Raw genomic sequence first — 19,118 nt, forward strand, 5'->3', positions numbered from 1 at the left:
AGAAGCAGCTGAGACTCCACAGCCCTACAAGCTGACCAGGGCTCAGCAGAGACTGAGAGTTCTGCGTCCCCTTGGCTCTCCGTGCCACTGGAGCTGTGGGGCACACGGAGCTCGCTTAAACTCTACTAGCGCCCAGGTCAAACCCAGGCAAAATCCTCGTTACGGTCTCCAGATGGAGAGGACAGGGAGGAATGCACACAGCACACTGGGCAGGGCAGCCCCCTCTCCCTCCCCTCAGACTCCCACAGCACTATGAGGAGGGGCTTGGTGGAGACAGAGGCTTAAGTGCATCAGGGCTGCTGAGAGCCAGCGGCTCCAGGACATCGTTAGGAGGGGGAGTGGCGCTGGCGGGATCTGCAGCCCTGGGAACGAACTCCTGTGGCCGCCTCCGACCCTTCTCCTCCTCCTCCTCCTTCTCCTCCTCCTCCTTCTCTTCCTTCTCCCTTAACTTTTTCTCTGGTGAAGCCGCTGTTGCTTTTCCCGACGACGCCCAAGACTCGAAGTTTCTTTTCCTCGGGAACTCTTGGAAGCTCCCAGCAGCAACCTTCGCCTGCGCCTCTGCCCAAGGAGTGAGTCTATTCTGGGGCTAGTTATGAACCTCCTGCTGCTGCCCCCGCTGGGGGAATTAGACAACACTGAGGGGTTCTCTGCCTCTGCGGCCGTAGCCCGGAAAGGTTAGGGACCGCTGCTCAACACTACCACCTCTGCCCTCGAGTGCCTGAGGCTGCTAGCCTCTGCCACTGGGCTTTTTTTTCCGTCTGATCACCATTCCAGTATACCTGGAGGTGGGGAGAGGTTAGAGTTCTAGTGGAGAGAGAGTTTGTGTCCGCAGGGATCAGAGGCACCAACATCGAGATGTCAGCGCAAAGCCTGCTCAACAGTGTCTTTTCCTGTTCCTCTCCAGGGGCCAGTGCTGCCTCTGGCAAAGGTTTGTCCAAAAGAAGATTGCGCCAGACCCGCAGTCTAGACCCTGCCATCATTCGCAACTATGGGCGAGACCCGGAGGATGATGAGGATCAAGGGGGGCTCATTCATAACAGGGTTGCTTTGGGCCGAATTAGGGGAGCAGACAGTGGGGACAGCAGCCCTTGTACCTCTCTTTCTTCAGCTGAGTGCCTTGCAATCTCTTCTTCTAGAGGTGCAGTTCGAAGGGGGTTACCACCTCCTGGCCCTCTGTGCTCTTCCTTCTCAACCCCTAGTACCCCCCAGGAAAAGTCACCCTCAAGCAGCTTCCATTTTGACTATGAACCAGCCTTGGGACGCAACACTCTCAAGAGGAATATGGCCTGGGACCTGCCTTACTTCCTAGCTGGGCCCAGTGGTGGACGGTCCTCTTCCTCAGCCGGCATCCTCACCTGCCCAGGTGGAAGTACCAACAGTATCTTCTCTTCTCCTCGAAGATGGCTCCAGCAGAGGAAATTGCAGCCGCCACCCAACAGCAGCAGTCATTCTTACATTGTATGGAAGTCTGAGGTAGGGACATTGGTTGGCCTTTTTGTTTCTTAATTCCTGCTAATTATCCCCAGAAGAAGGGGGTCTCTGAAAACCCGTCTTTGTGTCATTTTTAGGGAGCCAATTGTGGCTAGAAGGAACTAGTTGTATTCTTTCATTGAGTCAAGCTAGTGACTATTTTCAGAGATCAGATGAATGGTCTTACTTGGTAAGAATAGGAAGTTAGGATTGTGACTGGCAGTAGGAAGCCCCTAGTGGCCACTTAACCGCTTGGAGCTCAGAAGTCTTGGGAGTCTGGACAGAGCAGAGAGACAGGAGAGGTATTTTGATCTATAGATGGGCTTGTGTTTCAAGAAATTTAAAAAAAAAGTGCTAAGGGCTTCCCCTTGCTGAATTTTGTTTTTCAAAGTTTAAGCTACCATTATCGTTCATACTTTTAATTTCCATGAAAACTATTTCACAATGCATATATTTGTTGTCTCCTTTAATTAACACATCAGAAATTAAGATATGCAGAGACTTTCAGGAATTTACACAATGTTTTGACTTTTTTTTTGGAACTCTCTGGCATTTGTGTAACTGTGAAAATGCTCAACTCCAAAAGTATTCTTAGTAGTATTTGTTGTTGATATTGCTGATATCAATACCAACATCTAAAGGTGAACAATATAAACCTTTATCTTTTACCACATTACTATGCTAAAACTCACGAAGGATCCTGGCCAGGTAATACAATAAACCTGGAATAAAAATGAATTAAAATATTACATTCAGAAGTTGGTATTCTGTGGTTTAATATTTTCTCCATTTGGTGCTAGGTAATAAAATTTCTGAAAGGATATCTTAGGTGGGTATGTTTTGTAACAACATATTATTTTCTTTGAAAATGGAAAAAAGTGTCACCTTTGGACTGTAAACTCTAAGTTTGGGATAAATCAGGGAGTTTTAATAAGGTGTAATGAAATATGCTTTATTGTAGGTTCATACAACTTATAATTGTATTGTAAGGTTCATAGAAACCTTATTGATTAAAGAAATGAAATCAAACACCACGGAATGAACTGATTTTAACTAAAAACAATTCCATTACACAAATTCAAGGTGTAAAACTTGGAATATCAATTTGAATTTAAAATGCTGGAATTATATAACTAATGAAATGTTAGTTTCTGTCTATATATCATAGATTTAGAGATTAACTAGTTTATTAACTCCTTGCCATGGGAAGTAATTAGATACAAAGTTAATTATTTCTTTGATAATAATATTTGGTTTTAAAATGTATGTGAATTTCAAAAATAAAACAAACTACCCTAATATTGGTAATTATAGCCACTGGGTTTATCTATAACATTTGTTATGCCAAAGTGGAGACCCTAAGGGGAAAAAATTGGTTCAGAGACAAAGAAATCACCCCAAATTATAAAATCATCATCAAAAATGGGCTTGGAAAATTTAAAAATAAAAGGCTCCTCTGTTCCTTTCCCAAGTTTCAGAACTATGTATTATCAAATTAATGTTTATTTAAGAGAGCTATGTTAAAGAAAGCCAAGCTCTATGAAGATAAGGACCTGATTAGATAGTCCTTAGCAATAACATTTGAAGACAATTATATCGCTAGAGAACTTTTTGGGGGTTTTCTAAGTAAACTATATCATCCTTGTTCTAGTAACCTAGAGAAGCAGTAAATCCTGCATAGCACAGGATTAACTATGATCAAAAGGAGTGTGTAGAAGATCCAAGAAGATTCCAATTGGTTGAAAATTATATTGTGATACATTACAGTATCATATTGAAAAAGAATTTTTCTAAATCGTAGAAGTGCCAAGAGACTGAATATAATTCAAATACTGTTACTAACTTTTCCAATTAAACTTTTGTCAGTAGTTTATTCAGCAATAAAACATTCAGGAGTTTAGAGTGACAATGCTATATGCTAGAATAAGCATTAGTTTCCTTAATAGTACTGCAACTTGAAATATTGGGGCAGAAATGCAAGAACTTAGCTCTCTTTCATTGGCTTAGCCAGAAGCAGGAAGGATGTTGTTCCTACCATGATGCAATGTGAAGGAAATCATCACTAGACAAAACTCCATTCTTTTTTCAACCTTCTCTTTTTGAGCACTATTTGCCCCAGTTAGTTTTTATATCTGTTATTCTCAAACTTGTACTACAGTTTCTTGTCATATCCCTGGGTCTTGTGAAGATCTAGCACTGACCTGTGAACTATCTGCTCTATTTTTCATTGGTTGAATGAAAAAGGACATTTGTTGAACTATATATATATCCACTACTCTTTCCTCTGGTATTTTGACCTGCCTTTGAGACTGACCCATGAAAGTAGTATGATCATAGTGCTGCACCCCCTTCACTTAGCAAATTCTCTGGTGTTATATTAAGAACTCAAGTTTCCCTTTATTTGGAGAGGTTTGTAACACTAGGGCCAGCCTACTTTCACCAAATGGACTCCATACCATCTAAGAATGCTAATAATCCATGCCCAATGCACAATAATGAGAAGACAAGACTCACTGGAAAAGACTGATGTTAGGAAAGATTAAAGAAAAAAGAAGGGAGTGGTAGAGATTGAGATGGATAAAGTTATGGGAACAATGAACATGAACTTAGACTTTGAGAGATAGTGCAGGATGGAAGGATCTGGAGTGTGTTATAAGTGTTATAATTTTTCCCATTCTAGAATTCTCTCCCTATTAGTCTCATGCCTCTGCCCTCTGTAAACTTACTTAAACCCTCTCTTCCTTATAACAAGTGCTATAGTCCATGAGGTCATGGAGAAATGGACATAACTGAATTACTGAACAATAAATTTTCTCTAATGTCTCACTCTATGTCTCTCCAAAGTCACTTATGAACCTTGGGGAAAATAGGATTATTCTAGATCTGCTAAACACTTCTCAGTTGCCTTAGAGAAATACTCTGCGTTGTCAGCATCCTCCTTGGCTAATGGGATGAAGTTAGATCAACAGCATGGCTGCTGCAGGTATATATATATGTGTGTGTGTGTGTGTGTGTGTGTGTGTGTGTGTGTGTGTGTGTGTGTGTATATATACATATACATATACTGCATATGTGAGTTCATCATGTCTCATCCCAGGTCTCAACATGGGACACTAGTTATCTCTCATCTGTTCTTCCATAAACATTTCCTGATCTGATGAAATCTTCAAGTTCTCTTGTATACTATTCAATATCCCCTGGCCTTTTAGTATTTATAGGAGCGTTTGAGATTTCACCTGCAGGTCTGGCCAGTAATTATAGCTCTTTTAGACAAGTTCCCTTGGCAAACTCTCTTGTGTTATACTAAGAAATCAAATCAAGAATATTCCATCTTATTGCATCTCCATGACCTCTGTATACAATGTCCACACCCAGAGCTAGATTCTGTATGTCTTTATAAAAAGGTAGGATTCCTCTCTTCTGGAATTTGACTTGCCCCCTAAACTTTACTGAGGCAGACTCTGCTTTCAATGTGTGATTGATGCTCACACCACATTAGTATCCTTCTATTCATGTACAATGTAGCCAATACCCAGGAAAATGTAATCAGAACTGCCCAGGGGCTGGTAAGTCATTGAGGTTTAATGATAGGCAGCATTTAAACATAGTCCTTTTGCAAAGTGCTTGACAAATATTATCTCATTTTATACTCAGGACCACCCTAGAGGCAGATGCTATTATTACCCCTATTTTACAAATGAGGAAACTGATGCAGAGAGAGATTAAATAATTTGCCCAATATCACATAACTAGTAAGTGCCTGAGGATGTATTTGAAACCAGCTCTTTTTGATACAAGGTCAGTGCTCTGTGAACTGAGTCACCTTGTTGTCCATATAGTTTGTGTTATTGAGCTTCTTCTTGGGTAATATTTTTTTTCTAAACCTTTACCTTATGTCTTAGAACAAATACTATATATTGGTTCCAAAGCAGAAGATCCGTAAGAGCTAAGCAATGGAGGTTTAATGACTTTCCCGGGGTTACATAGCTAGATGTGTATCTGAGACCAGATTTGAACTCAAGATATCCTGTCTCTGGCCCTGGCTCTCAATTTACTGAGCCACCTAACTGCTTCCTTGGTTCACTTCTCATATGTCCTAAATCTTCTGGTCCTCTGGGACCATAAAGGCAAAATTCAGATATTTGAAGGCAGACAAAACCCTGAAAAAAAAGTATGGGACAATTACAAGTAATAGGAATATCCCTAGATATAAAGAATATAAAGACATTATTTGCATTAATGAAGAGAACCATGAACACAACTAAATCCAAGTTTTCTTTCTGGTTTATGGGTGTAGTAGCTAAGTTAAGGGGGATAAGGAAAGGCTCTCTGTAGAAGTTTAGATTTTAGCTGGGACATGCAGGAAACTAGGGAAGCTAGAATGTGGAGATGAGGAGGGAGCATCCAAGAGATGTAGGGACAGTCACTGAATATGCTCAGAGAAGAAGAGGGAGTATATTGTGTGGGGAACAGCAAGGAGGCCATTATCTCCAAATGACAGGGTACATGAGGGGGTAATGTAATGTGTAAGTAGCCTGGAAAAGTGTGTGTGTTTGTTGGGGATGGTAGGTACAGTTTATGAAGAGCTATGAAAGCCAAACAGAGATGTTTATATTTGATCCTCAAGGTGATAGGGAGCGACTGGAATTTATTGAAATTTGGGGTGGGATGATTTTGGTCAGTCTTATACTTTAGGAAGAACAACTATCAGTTTGATAGCTGAGTGGAGGGTGGACTGGAGTATTTAGACATTTGTGGTAGGTCAGTCAACCAGCAGGCTATTGAATAGCTCAGGTACCATCACTGGAAGGAATTTCCTTTCTATAAATTCCCTACATCAACAAAATCACGTGCTTGTATATATATTAAAAAAATACCCCCTCCTCCCATCCCCAAATATATATAAAGGTATCCCAAAAGTCTTAGTGAGGTTTTAAGCTTTAATAGCTTAATTAATGTTAAATAAGGATTCAGTTAATTCATTTTGCTATGTAATGGGATTTCATTCCAAAGTGCCACACTCAGTAATAATAATTGCAAAAAAATCAAGGCATTTATCAAAATAAAGCATTATTTTATCTTTAAAGAATTTTTCTGACCAATTATACTTTTTTGGCATATTGTTTGTGCAACTGAATTCTTTGCTATCCTTTCAAATGTTCTCTTAATTAAACTGTATACAGAGTATACTAATCCTTTTTTTTTTTTTAGAGTCTGTACTAAATCACACAGTATATCATCTCCTCTACCAATTGTCATTTAAGATCAATATATTTTTCTTTTTTTAAAAAGGTAAGTTGACATGGGTTCCATGATATTTTGGGCAAAGTCTGGAGGCAGGCAGATGTGCCTTAGAAGGCAACAGTTAACCCATCTACCACAGTATCCTTTTGATTTCACTATTTCCTAACAGAGTTCTTATAGGTTGTTAAAAATAAATTGCCTTTTTGGACTTTGATTTCCTTGTTCCTAAGGTAATAATAGCAGGACTATGACTCTCTAACATATATAGTACTAAGGCAGGCCAGTGGTAAACTATATGTGGCTCCAAAAATATGGTCTAATAAGATAATATAGGAGATTGCCTTCCACAACTTTTCTCAGGTATTATTCTAGCTGGCAGCTTAGTGATGATTCAGTCTGGAAACCAAAAGTCTTTAAATCAGTGATGGGCAAACTTTTTAAAGAGAGGACCAAAGGAAAGGAAATACTCATCTGTCAGTCTGTTTCTAAGGCAATTCTTTCAAAGTTTCATTGTATTGTATCCTACGCCTTGTATTCGTCAGATTAGGAATAATGTTGAGGGGTCAGATAGAACATTTCAGGGGGCCACATCTGGCCCGTGGGCAGGAGTTTGCCCATCACTGCTTTAAATGATTAAAAATGAACTAAACGTCTGAGATGCTATGTATAATAATTTATTGCTAATTTGGAGCAGTGGATAAAAGCACCAGGCCTGGAGTCAGGAAAACTTGAATTCATATCAAGCCTCAGTCACTTATTAGTTGTATAACCCTGGTGCAAGTCACTTTACCCTCTTTGCCTCAATTTCCTCATCTGTAAAATGAGCTGGAAAACCACTCTAGCATCTTTGCCAAGAAAATCCCAAAAAGGGTCATGAAGAATTGGATGTGACTGAAACCACTGAGTAATTTGGTGACATTTTAGTAATATTTTTATTTAAACAATCAGGTTCTATTTAAAACTAACCATTGTCCACATAGGTAGTGTAATATGTATTATGGACTAGCTTTTATTTAATTATTTCTGTGATTAAAATAGTTTAATAACATATTTTAAGATTTTTTTCTTTTTTTCAGAGGTTTTTAGGGTGAAGGTACAATTTTGTATTTTTTATCCAGTAAATGATTATCTCTAAACTGCCTCTTCACAAGTTATTGATTTAAATTTTTTTCTCATTTTGTTTGCCTTTGTATTACACTACAAAGTCTCTTTTTTCTGTTAATTTTCCCCTTCTTTGCCATTTTGGTGCCAGTCCTGGCTACTGAACGGAAGAAGAGATCTTTTCAGTTTTCTGAACTATAAAGAAGGAAAACAGTAGGCCCAAAGGATGGGGAAAATCTTGCCAAGTCTAGATACTGCCATGAGGAACTGTAGTAATATTGGTTGGGAATGAGGAAAAGCTAGAATTGAAGTAACCAATATGAGTACTGAGGAATGCAGGGTTGGAGATCAGGGATAATCTATGTTGTCAAAGAGATAGTGATTGATCATTGATACTGACAATAAAAAAGTGATGCAGAACATTTTATTTGTCATTGTGTCCAAAAATTTGAAATTAATAAATATGAAGCAATAACTTTATAGAACTTAAGAAAGTAATTATCTTAACATTACCATCTATATATGTCTCTCTTAGCTAGAGTTCCTAAGGACACCATACAATGACTTTTAAAAAGATTAAAAAGAAATCTAAATAGACTAAAGCATTAGTATAACTTCCACTAAGAAGAAGCCAAAACTAAGATACAGGGAGATTTTAGGACTCTGAAGGTAGAAGCAATCATTCACAGTATCTTAGATTCATCTTATTTTTAGAGCTAGAAGAGGCCTTGGAGAACATCTTTTTTATTTTAAAGATGAAATTGAAGCCTAGTGAGATGAAATAATTTTCATGAGATCATAAAGATAATTAGTGACAGAACTGAAATCTAGCTCTCCTATAGTATATTTAAAATTTTTTTCTTTTGCTTTTACATCTTATAATTTATTTTCTACCATACCTTAGCACTACTGGTGATTGAACAAGTTGTTTCTGCCCTCTTTCATCCATAACCCAAAATATTCATTATGTATTACCATTCAAATTGTCCTCAGGGTTTTTTTTCTTCTCTAGGTTCCTGGGTTAAATTCCCTTTTCCCCTCTTCTATTCTAGGGCCTGAGCCTCCTTTCATGCCTATGATACTGTGCATCATCTCAATTGGTTTTCTTGCTTCTAGTAATTTTCCCCTTCAATTTATCTTGCATAATAAGTTCATTACATTATTTTTCTTGAAAGATCATTATGACTAGGTCATTGCCCTGTTCCAAAACCTCCAATGACTTTATTTTTCTATAATATGATCACTAAACTATTTAACTTCACATTCAGGATCTTCCAAAATCTGGCACAAAATGTGTTTCTAATCTTAACTACCATTACTCCACTGCAAAAAGGCTATCCTACAAATTGGGGAATATATCATTTCCTGAACATACCTTGGGTTCATGTATCATTCCAATTACCTGGAATGCCCTTATTTCTGTTACTCTCCTCATCTTGCCAGTCTTAAAGCAACTCCTTTCTCTTGCCAGATTTTCTTTGCCCCTAATTTGCCTCTTTTGAAGTCAGAAAAGCTTAGAAAAGTAGAATTGAAAGAGATTTTAGAGATTATTTTACAGATATGGAAGCTGAAACTCAGAGAATTCAAATAACTCTCAAAAGTCACTCAAATTGGGAATAAAGTACCAGTTAGAAATTATCTAGTGAAGGGGGCAGCTAGGTGGTATAGTACTAGAATCTAGAGGACTTGGGATCAAATGTAACCTTAGACACTTCCTAGCTTTGTGACCCTAGACAAGTTACTTATCCCTGTTTCTGTAGCCCTTGTCCTTCTATCTTAGATTTGTTACTAAGACCGAAGGTAAGGTTTTAAGAAAAAAGAAATTGTCTGGTGACATGTAGTAAGTAAATTAAGTTTTCTTTAACAAAACCTAGAACACAAAAGTAAGTGAAAAAGATTTCCAAGAAGCTAAAATATATTTATAAGCATCCATTAACTGTACTATAATCACAATAAGAAATATCATTTACATAACACTAAAGCTATATTTCCAACTTTTAAATATGTTGCCTCATTTGGTCTTCACAATAATCCTATGATGTAGTTGCTACTTTATTCATATAAGATCCCTCTCTCAAAGCCCACATATTCTTATTTTACAAACAATTTTAATGAAGTGATGATCTTTTTCAGGCAAAGCACTGAGAATGCTTTTGATTATTTTGAATGAGACTTTACAATGCCTAGAAAAAAATGTTATCACTTAGAATTTGCCATGACTTTCATCTGTAGGATAGAATAGAACAGGATGGGATGGGATGGAATGGAACATAATAGAACAGAACTCAGAAGCATAGGGATGGAACCTTTGTCTAAATTATATAATGGATAAGATTTAATTTTTTTTTCTAAAAGACTCATGCCTTTGCCATTTGTGTAGACTTTGAACAGCCTACAAACATTTGTTAAGCACTTACCATGTGCCACATTTCTTCATCCCATGTTACCTGAGAAATACATGGTCAGTTTATATCACTTAAAAGACTCATCATGCAAGAGGAAAAGCAAGTAATCTGATTGTACCAATATTAGAGCCTTGTACCTTTTATTGCCAGAAAGATCCATGTTCCTATTATTTTAGATGATTGTACTATTGAAAAATTGATCATCATCTTTGAAGACAGGTACATATCTGAGAGATTTTAGGCAATGATATAAAGCAGTGGTTCCCAAACTTTTTTGGCCTACCACCCCCTTTCCAGAAAAAAATATTACTTAGCACCCCCTGGAAATTAATTTTTTAAAAATTTTGATAGCAATCAATAGGAAAGACATGTATTAATGTTTCTACCTTTTTCATAAAATATGGTAAAGAAAGGTGTAAATTAGAAACATTGAACTTTGAAATTATGAAACTATTTATTGAACTCAGAATAGAATGTAATACAAAAAAAGTTAAAACATTCGAAATCATCCTAATGAGAAGGATGAACCTGGTGTGCTGCTACCAATTTAGTAATCCTCCGCTCTATTTTCATCAGCAGTAATCTTAAATCACTGCAATTGACTATTTGCAATTGGTTTCTTTTTTTTGTTAATAAATTGGTTACCACACTGAATCCACGTTCCACTAAATATGATGAAGGAAATGCAATTGAGAACTTTTGAATTACAGCCCATATTTCAGGATAAGTCACAGGGATCTCCTTTTGCAGCCAGAATTGTTGGTAGCCGCTTTTGAATTTAAATTTCAATTCATCATTTGTAGTTACTTCCATCAGTTCTTCTTGTAACTGTGGAGATTCTTCGGTATTTGCACTTGAAAAAGGATCCAAAATCCAATCAGGTATGTTCATTTTCAAAATATCATCAAATCGTTGATTAAAATCTGGCCATCACTGCTTCCCTGGATCACTACAGTACCCACCAGGGGGTGGTGGCGCCCACTTTGGGTATCACTGATATAAAGGGTCAAGTCAGTAAGCACTTATCAAGTGCCCATTACATGCTGGACACTGGGCTTAGTGCTGAGGATACAAGGAAAGATCACAACAAAACAAAAATAGCAAGCAACAAAACCAGTTCCTGCTCTCAAGGAGCTCAATTTAAGGAGGAAGACAACATGCAAATAACTCTGTACTAATAAGAGATTTTATTCAATAAATTTATTCAATAAATCAGAAATAATCTTAGAGGGAAGACATTCCTATTAAAGAGAATGAGGAAAATCTTGCAGAAGGTAGACTTCAACTTTCTTGTGGTCACAGTCCTTAGGCAAGAGTCTAGCCTGTTCCCTACTCAATTTAAATATTTCCTTCTCCTTTTCTTTAAGTATCAACAACATATTCTCATGGCAATTTTTTAAAAATACTTACCTTCTGTCTTAGAACTGAAGAGTGGTAAGGGGTTAAGTGCCTTGCACGGGGTCACACAACTAGCAAGTGTCTAAGACCACATTTGAACCTGGGTCCTCTTATCTCCAGGACTGGAGCTCTATCCAATGAGCCATCTAGCTCCTCCTAGCTTAGCTTTTAAAAGTTAAGTGTCAAAAATGGAACTGGAATCTGTGAACAAAGAATAACAGAAGAAGGAACCACACTTTTTAATGAATAGTAGCTGGAAGACTAAAAAAAGTATAAAATATATCTGAAAAGTGTTAATAACAATAAGGATTTCTAAATCCACATTTAAAGCAAGAATACAAAGAAAGATAGATATTCTGCTCAAGGCAAAAGATGTGGTATTAAAAATGGCATGATAAAAAGCACTCAACTTCCATTTTGCTTCTATTTTCCTATAATAGGTAGGACAAATGTAATTGAGAGGCAATTTTAACCTAAGATAGAGGAAGAAAAGTGATGAGTACCTAGGTAGTTTAAATGAGCCCAAGTTTCTCATGTAAAACTAAATTACTTATTCAAAAGAATCTGCTGAAATGATTATGAGAACCTATCAGTAATCTTTAAGTAAAAAATAGAGAATGAGAAAGGCACCAGAAAAGCGGCAAGCATCATCTTGATTTTTGTATGAGGTATAAGGTAGATTGTAAAAACCAAAAATTTGACATTGATTCCTGGCAAATTTCTGGAATGTATTACTAAACAGATGATTTATAAACACTTAGCATGAAAATTAATGATTACTAAGACCCAGACTGTGTTTGTTCTGAATAAGATATTGATCAAACTCACCTCATTTCTTTTTTGTGTAGGATTATCTGACTATATGTATATATTGGTTTCATTTTATTTTTCTTTAAAAAATATTTTTTATGTATTTAACTTTAAACAACAAAAGCAAACATACATTTAGAGATATTTATGCTAAAAAAAATCTTACACTATGTCCTTAACAGTATTAGTGGTTCCTCCTTTCATTCTTTCTCTATATATACATACATATATATACATATATATTTACATATATATTTCTTTTATGTAGTTGTAGGCAATGTGTATACTAGTTTTCTCACATGTTTTCTTCATATTACTTCAAGGAGTGTTAAGTTTAGAGTCAGACCTGAGCTCAAATTCCAGTTCTGTTCTTTACTTTTGGTGGGGCTTCAAGTTTTCAGATCAGTAAAATGAAGGGGTTAGATTAGATTATCTGCTTAGTCACTTCCAGCTAAATCCCATATATAAAGCTACATCTTGCTTTTTTCTATTTATCATTTCCATTTTTGGAGGTGGACATATACAAATCATTCTTCAAAAAATATTTCTGTTGCTGTATATAATGTTTTCTTCATTCTGCTTATTTTACTCTTCACAATTTCATGTAGATCTTTCCATTAAAAAAATTAACTTGCTTGTTATCTCTTATAGCACTGTAGTATTCCATCACAATTATATATCATAATTTGTCTAACCATTCCCTAACTGATGAGCATTCCCTCAGTTTCCAATTTTTTGCTACTACAAAGAGGGCTGCTATGAATATTTTAGAACATGTAGGTTCTTTTTCTCTTTCCCTAATCACTTTAGGAAATAAACTTAATGGTGGTATTGCAAGAGCCTTCTGTGTGCTTTTTCTGCCTTAAGTGCAGCGATGTGCTAGTAAAGTTTAATAATTGCATCTCTGGGAGGAAAAAAGGAAAATAAGTACTATTAACATACTTTGGGGTTTAATCTGCATTATTAAGATTTTATCCATCATTTTCATAATGTAGAAATCAACAAAACAATGTCAATCCCTTATTTATGATGTTTCTGAGTTATAAATTCTTACGCTGAAAATTTCAAAATCAGCTTTTGAGCATGTTGGAGATGACTCCAGATTATCCTTGCCAAGTGTCTTCCTGCTCCAGTCTATCCTCCACATAGCTGGCAAAATGATTTTCCTAAAGCACAGATATAACCATGTTATTACTTTACTCAATAAAATCAATTACTTTTAGCATCAAATATAAAATCTTATGTGATTTTTAAAGCCCTTCACAACAGCCCTTTGCTACTTCTCCAGTCTTCTTATTCCTTACTCCCCTCTCTATACTCTAGGGTCCACCATCATACTAACCTCTTTTCTGAGCATAATACTCCTTTCAACTCAATCCCTTTTCATTGACTGTCCCTTATGTTGGTAACACATGAAGCTTCCTGCCTTCTTTGACTTCCTTCATGACTCAGTTGAAATTTCTGCAAGAGGTCTTTCCTGGTCATTCCCCCACCACTCATTACTAGTGCCTTTCCCCTAAGATTACCCTTTATTTACAAAGTTTCTATCCTGTATATACATAGTTAATTATAGGTTGTCTTCCCCATTCAAACCTTTGAGTTTAAGGGTCCATTTTTTTTTAGCAAAGTGCATGACACATAGTACATACTTAGTAAATTTTTGTTGCCTGATAGACATTTAGGTTGCCTCCATTTCTTAGAAGCTATGGACCAATAAGGATTTGTCACCAATAAAATTCCACATATATCTTGCTTCTTCTATCATGATAAACTATGAGTGAAAATTGTATTCAACCCTTGCCATTCTGCACTTGGTCCAGAAAGGAACTGACCATAGAAGACAACCATATTCATCTCACATGAAGTAGTTTCAAAATTAAAATCATTCATTCTCAGCTATTAAATGAGGGCACTATATCTCATCCGTAGATTGTGGAGAAATAGGTACACTCATACATTGCTTGTGGAATTATAATCTGGCATAGATCTACTAGACCATAATCTATTGTTCAGCCTTTTTAATTTTCAACTAGGCAGGGTAAAATCTCTTTTGTTTACATTTGATTCTCATTGCTCATCCAAGTTAAGAAAAAAAATTTTATTCCTTTTTATAGATGAGGAATGGGACATAGTTTGAACTAAAGTTAAATGACTTCCCCAGAGCTGCATTGCAAACTGCTAAGAGAGAAGCAAGATGAGAACTCACTGTCCCCAAGTTTCTATCCCGCCAACCCACTGAGTCATATTTCCTCCCTTCAAGATTTATAGCAGAGATCAAAGTCAGTACATTTTTCATATTGCATCACATAGCGTTGCTCTAAGTCATGTAGTCTCCCCCAAAATTGGTTTATTGAATCTGGCTCCTCATGTTAATAGAGAACTTCAATAAACAAAACTGTCAGAGTACTCTTGTCAAAACACCTAGATAATAATGTGAAAGGTGATATATAGGCAGTAAATAGTCTTTCAAGGTCAAAAGATATGATCAGAGTACGAAATTGGTCTCCAGAAACTTTGAATCATAAGCTCAGTAAATATACTATGGCATAGCAACAAGATATTTTAATCTTTCTTTTCAGTTATTTCAATAATTAAATGTAAATTCTCTTAGTATTTTTCAAGGATTGTTAGTTGAAGGTGAGTAAGATGATACAGATGTAGGTAAATATTTATTCTTCAGGTCTGAGCATGGTTATTGTGATAATATTGCAAAGTTTAAAAAAGTGGAATGGTCCATTTTTTCTCTAAAAGATTGTTTCAATTTAGTTCTCCCCAATGGGAATTTTTGGTAAGGAACCAGTCAGCAGTAATCATTCAGTTTTCCTTTCTCCCATCTAAAAGCACTCCTTTCACAGGAAATGTTTTTCATTCTGTTATGTCTTTTCCTTCCCTCAGGAGGTATTATTTCTAATTTATAGAATAAACCTTTCTGAGTTATGCTTTCATAAGACTTGAGCACAATAGGAACCCTGGGTAAATTATCAAGGAGACTTTGTATTTCCACTGTTTTTAGAAGAGATGCAATCAGTTGTAGAGTTACTTTAAGGCCTGGGATAGACAGATGCTTATGCAAAATGCATGGAATTAGAGAGCTGAAAACATGAGAGGAAAATCAATGTGAGAAAATCTGTAATAAGTCCCTACATCTCGTGAACTGGATTCTTTTAGGGAACATTAGTATTCTACATTAACCATCAGGAAAGATTTATGTTCCCTTTTATTTTGAAAGTATTCTGGCAGACATTTAGACCACAATCTTATTAGTAAATTTCTCTTGATGAGTACAGGTCACGTTTTACCTTAGTCATAGTATCCTACTTGGGGAAATCTAGTGCATCTGACAGTTACTAGCTATAACTAGAGGGATATAAAGAAATTATTTGTGTAAAAATACAAAGCAAAATAACTTCATTAAAAATATATAGCAGGGAATGAAAAATCATCTAATTAATCAAGAGCAACTTTCATTTATTTTTTCTTTTTCAAAACTAAATTTTATTCTTTTCGACAAAGTATTTTCCTATTCCTCTTATTATTATAAGAAAAAAAAACTTGTAACAAAAATGTATAGTCAAATAAAACAAATTTCCATATTGGCCAAGTCACCCAAAAAAGTCTCATCTGTTCCTTGAATCCATTACTTCTCTGTCAGAAGGAGAGTAACATATTTCATAATGATTCTTCTTACTTCCTGGTAAATTATTGAACTGATCAAAGTTCCTAAGTCTTTCACACAGCTGGGAAGTGGCTGAGGCCGGGTTTGAACCTAGGACCTCCTGTCTCTAGGCTTGACTCTCACTCCACTGAGCTACCCAGCTGCCCCACCTCCTTCTTCTTTTTCAAAGACTTCAGTACCTAGAATATGGCCTTCTCCCTAGAACCGGTCTAGATTAGTGAGCAAACTGAGGAAACAAACAATTAGGACTGTGGTGCCCCAATACAGGCATTCTGGAAGTGAAAGAAATTCTGGGAGCGAAGTAATCTGGGACATGATTTCTGATTTGGGCAATCCTTCTGCCGCCATCCCAACTCCTGGCATTCTTACTTCGTGTGGTGACACTAGATTACTATCCCTTCACTACTTTGGTGGTCCTTTTTAATTCAGGTTGACAATATTGATGTAGGTTTTATTTATATTGTATTTTACAATAATACTATTAATAACCTATCATAAAGCCAATGAAAGGTAAGGCTTTGTTTGCATGCTTGCATAGCTGATATGATTATGGCACTGTTAAAAAATCTTGAGTAATGAATGTAGCTAATAAGTAAGATAATCTAGTTGAGATTCACTATTTGGAGCCTCATTTATTTAGCTTATAGGACTCCTTAGGAGGCTATTCATAGGTTGGACACAGATATAGAACCAACTTATTATTTTAGTATATGTGAGTTAATCTTTTCTTAAGTGAATTGTATTATAATATACTTTATGATATACATAACACATTGTAATATTTATTGTTTCATTTCAAGTAAGAAGCATTTGATTTAACAGTCAGTTCCTTTTCTTTCTCTCTATGTGACATTGACTCAACATCTCTACTTCTCATTTTCCTCTCATGCAAAATTATCTAAATTCTATAGGTTCAATAAAGTCTTAAAATTTCTAAATCTTAAATCTTATATCCAGGATGTCCCAAAAGTCTTAGTGCAGTTTAATGCTGGCTTAAAAGTGCATCAAGACTTTTAGGACACACTGAATTATAGCTAAAGATTAAATGCCAAATGATGCCTATAGCAAAAGAGAATGATTAAGGGAATTATTTAATTCCATAGGTTAATTATTTCATTATATAATAATGTATATCTTGATTAAAGACATTTTCACTAGAAAATAATGACTTGTGAAATGAGACTTGTGAAACTGAAACACTCTCGTGAAATGAAAACAAAATGTGATTAATCAATGCTTTTAAAAGTAGTTAATGTGGCATTTTTTTCTTCTTTTCTTCCCAAATAACTTTCATTGGAACTTGGTCTTTAAATACAATAATAATTTTATTATGCTTTTCCTCTAAAGATTTTAAATTCATTAAAATATTACCAAATGTATGTATGTATATAATGCACATAAATTTATGAGAAAATAAGAGCTGAGGAACACTCTCATCTCTCTGCTATCTACTATTATTATTATTGTTTTTCTTTTTGTTATTTTAGTCCTTCACTTCTCCTATTTTTCCTGCTATATCTAAAGAAAATTTTGTGTTATTATTGCCAGTTTTGTTTTTCCTTGCTATCCTAAGCTCACTTTGAGCTTTAACAATCCTGACACTTCTTATAAACTAATATCCTGCTTTAGAATTCATTCTCTATCTTCTGTACATGTCTTAAAAATATAAGTTTATTGATGAGCCCTGCCCTACTCCACTGGTATCTCTAAATAGCTCCTCCATTTTCTCTTTATCAAAATAAATTCTCTTCACTTCTTGAGAATTTCATTCTTGAGAGCGTCCTAGCCATCCTGAGTTGACCTGTCTTATAGAGTTTTAGTCCATAGTATTCTATCTATTTTTTTCTCTGAATTCTTTGAAATCTGCTTCTCTAAATGTGGGACACATGCCACACTAGGTCTAGCATTCTACTATTACAAATACTTATATTTCCCCCTCCCCAAAAGTTCCATAATTTTTATGTTATAACTCTTTCTACTTTGTTGATGAGAACCATATCAGATTCACAGTTCTTCATGTTTCCCATTTGTTTCTTCACTTTTTGAAGGATAACATTATTAGAGCAAGCCAACAAATTATTAGTTGCTCTACTTTTGGCAGAAGTACATGTTATGATTTTAAATGTTATAAGATTTCATGAAAGAGATTATTATTTGTAGAGGGATTGAGTAGTTAGGGTTTATTAGATTAATAAAAGGGGGAGAAGGGTGAAAAGGATAAAGGGAAGGGAAGGAATGGAAAAGAAAGGGCAAGAAAAGAAATGGAAAGGAAGGGAAAGGAAAAATAGGAAAGAAGAGGGGAGAAGAAAAAGAGATATCATAGAGGGTGATTAGCTGATTATATATGTGAAGTAAGAGAGAGTGAAGTCAATGATAACCTAAAGGTTTTAATCATGGGAGACTAGGTAAATGATGGTAGTATAGACAGTAATAGTGAAGTTAGGAGGAAGACCAGGTTTAGGGAGATGCATACTTGGCTTTGGACACTTTGGCTATGAAGTGCTTGTGGAGGCATCATAGGTTGGGAAACTCTATAGAAAGTTGTTGATGGGGTTGGAAGCTGAAAAGAAAGATCAGGACTTTTGGAATCAGACTGTATAACCTTGTTAGTTGATGCTAACAAAGTAGAAAGAGTGAAGAAAATAGAGCATTAAGTAAGATGGGACCTTAGAATGGGGTCTTGGAGTACCCACCCACCTTATGACTTTTAGGAAGAGAGGCAGCTAGATGCACAGTGGATGGAGAGCCAGACCTAGAGACAGGAGTTCAAATCTGGCTTCAGTTATTTCCTAGCTGAATGACCCTAGGCAAGTCATTTAACCCCCAATGCTTAGATCTTAACTGCTCTTCTGCCTTAAAACTAGTATGTGGTATTGATTCTAAGATGGAAGGTAAGTGGTTTTTTTAAAAAGACATTTAGGAAGAAGATAAGGAGCCACCAAGGGAGACAGAAGAAATGGCTTTAGGAGTAAAATAAAAGTCAGAAGATATATATATATATATATATATATATA

The 19,118-nt window shown here is 36.0% G+C and overlaps 1 protein-coding gene across 1 annotated transcript in view; it reads left to right on the top strand.

The window, feature by feature from the left end:
• The first annotated feature begins 855 nt into the window (after positions 1–855).
• Positions 856–19,118, top strand: part of ARHGAP6 (Rho GTPase activating protein 6) — a 675,366-nt gene continuing 657,103 nt past the window's right edge. Inside the window, exon 1 of the mRNA XM_044670378.1 lies at positions 856–1,473. Coding sequence (XP_044526313.1) covers positions 856–1,473 — 618 coding nt within the window. The remainder of the gene's footprint in view (positions 1,474–19,118) is intronic.

The sequence above is a fragment of the Gracilinanus agilis genome, chromosome 3 (assembly GCF_016433145.1).
Source record: "Gracilinanus agilis isolate LMUSP501 chromosome 3, AgileGrace, whole genome shotgun sequence".
In the NCBI taxonomy this organism is placed as follows: Eukaryota; Metazoa; Chordata; class Mammalia; order Didelphimorphia; family Didelphidae; genus Gracilinanus; species Gracilinanus agilis.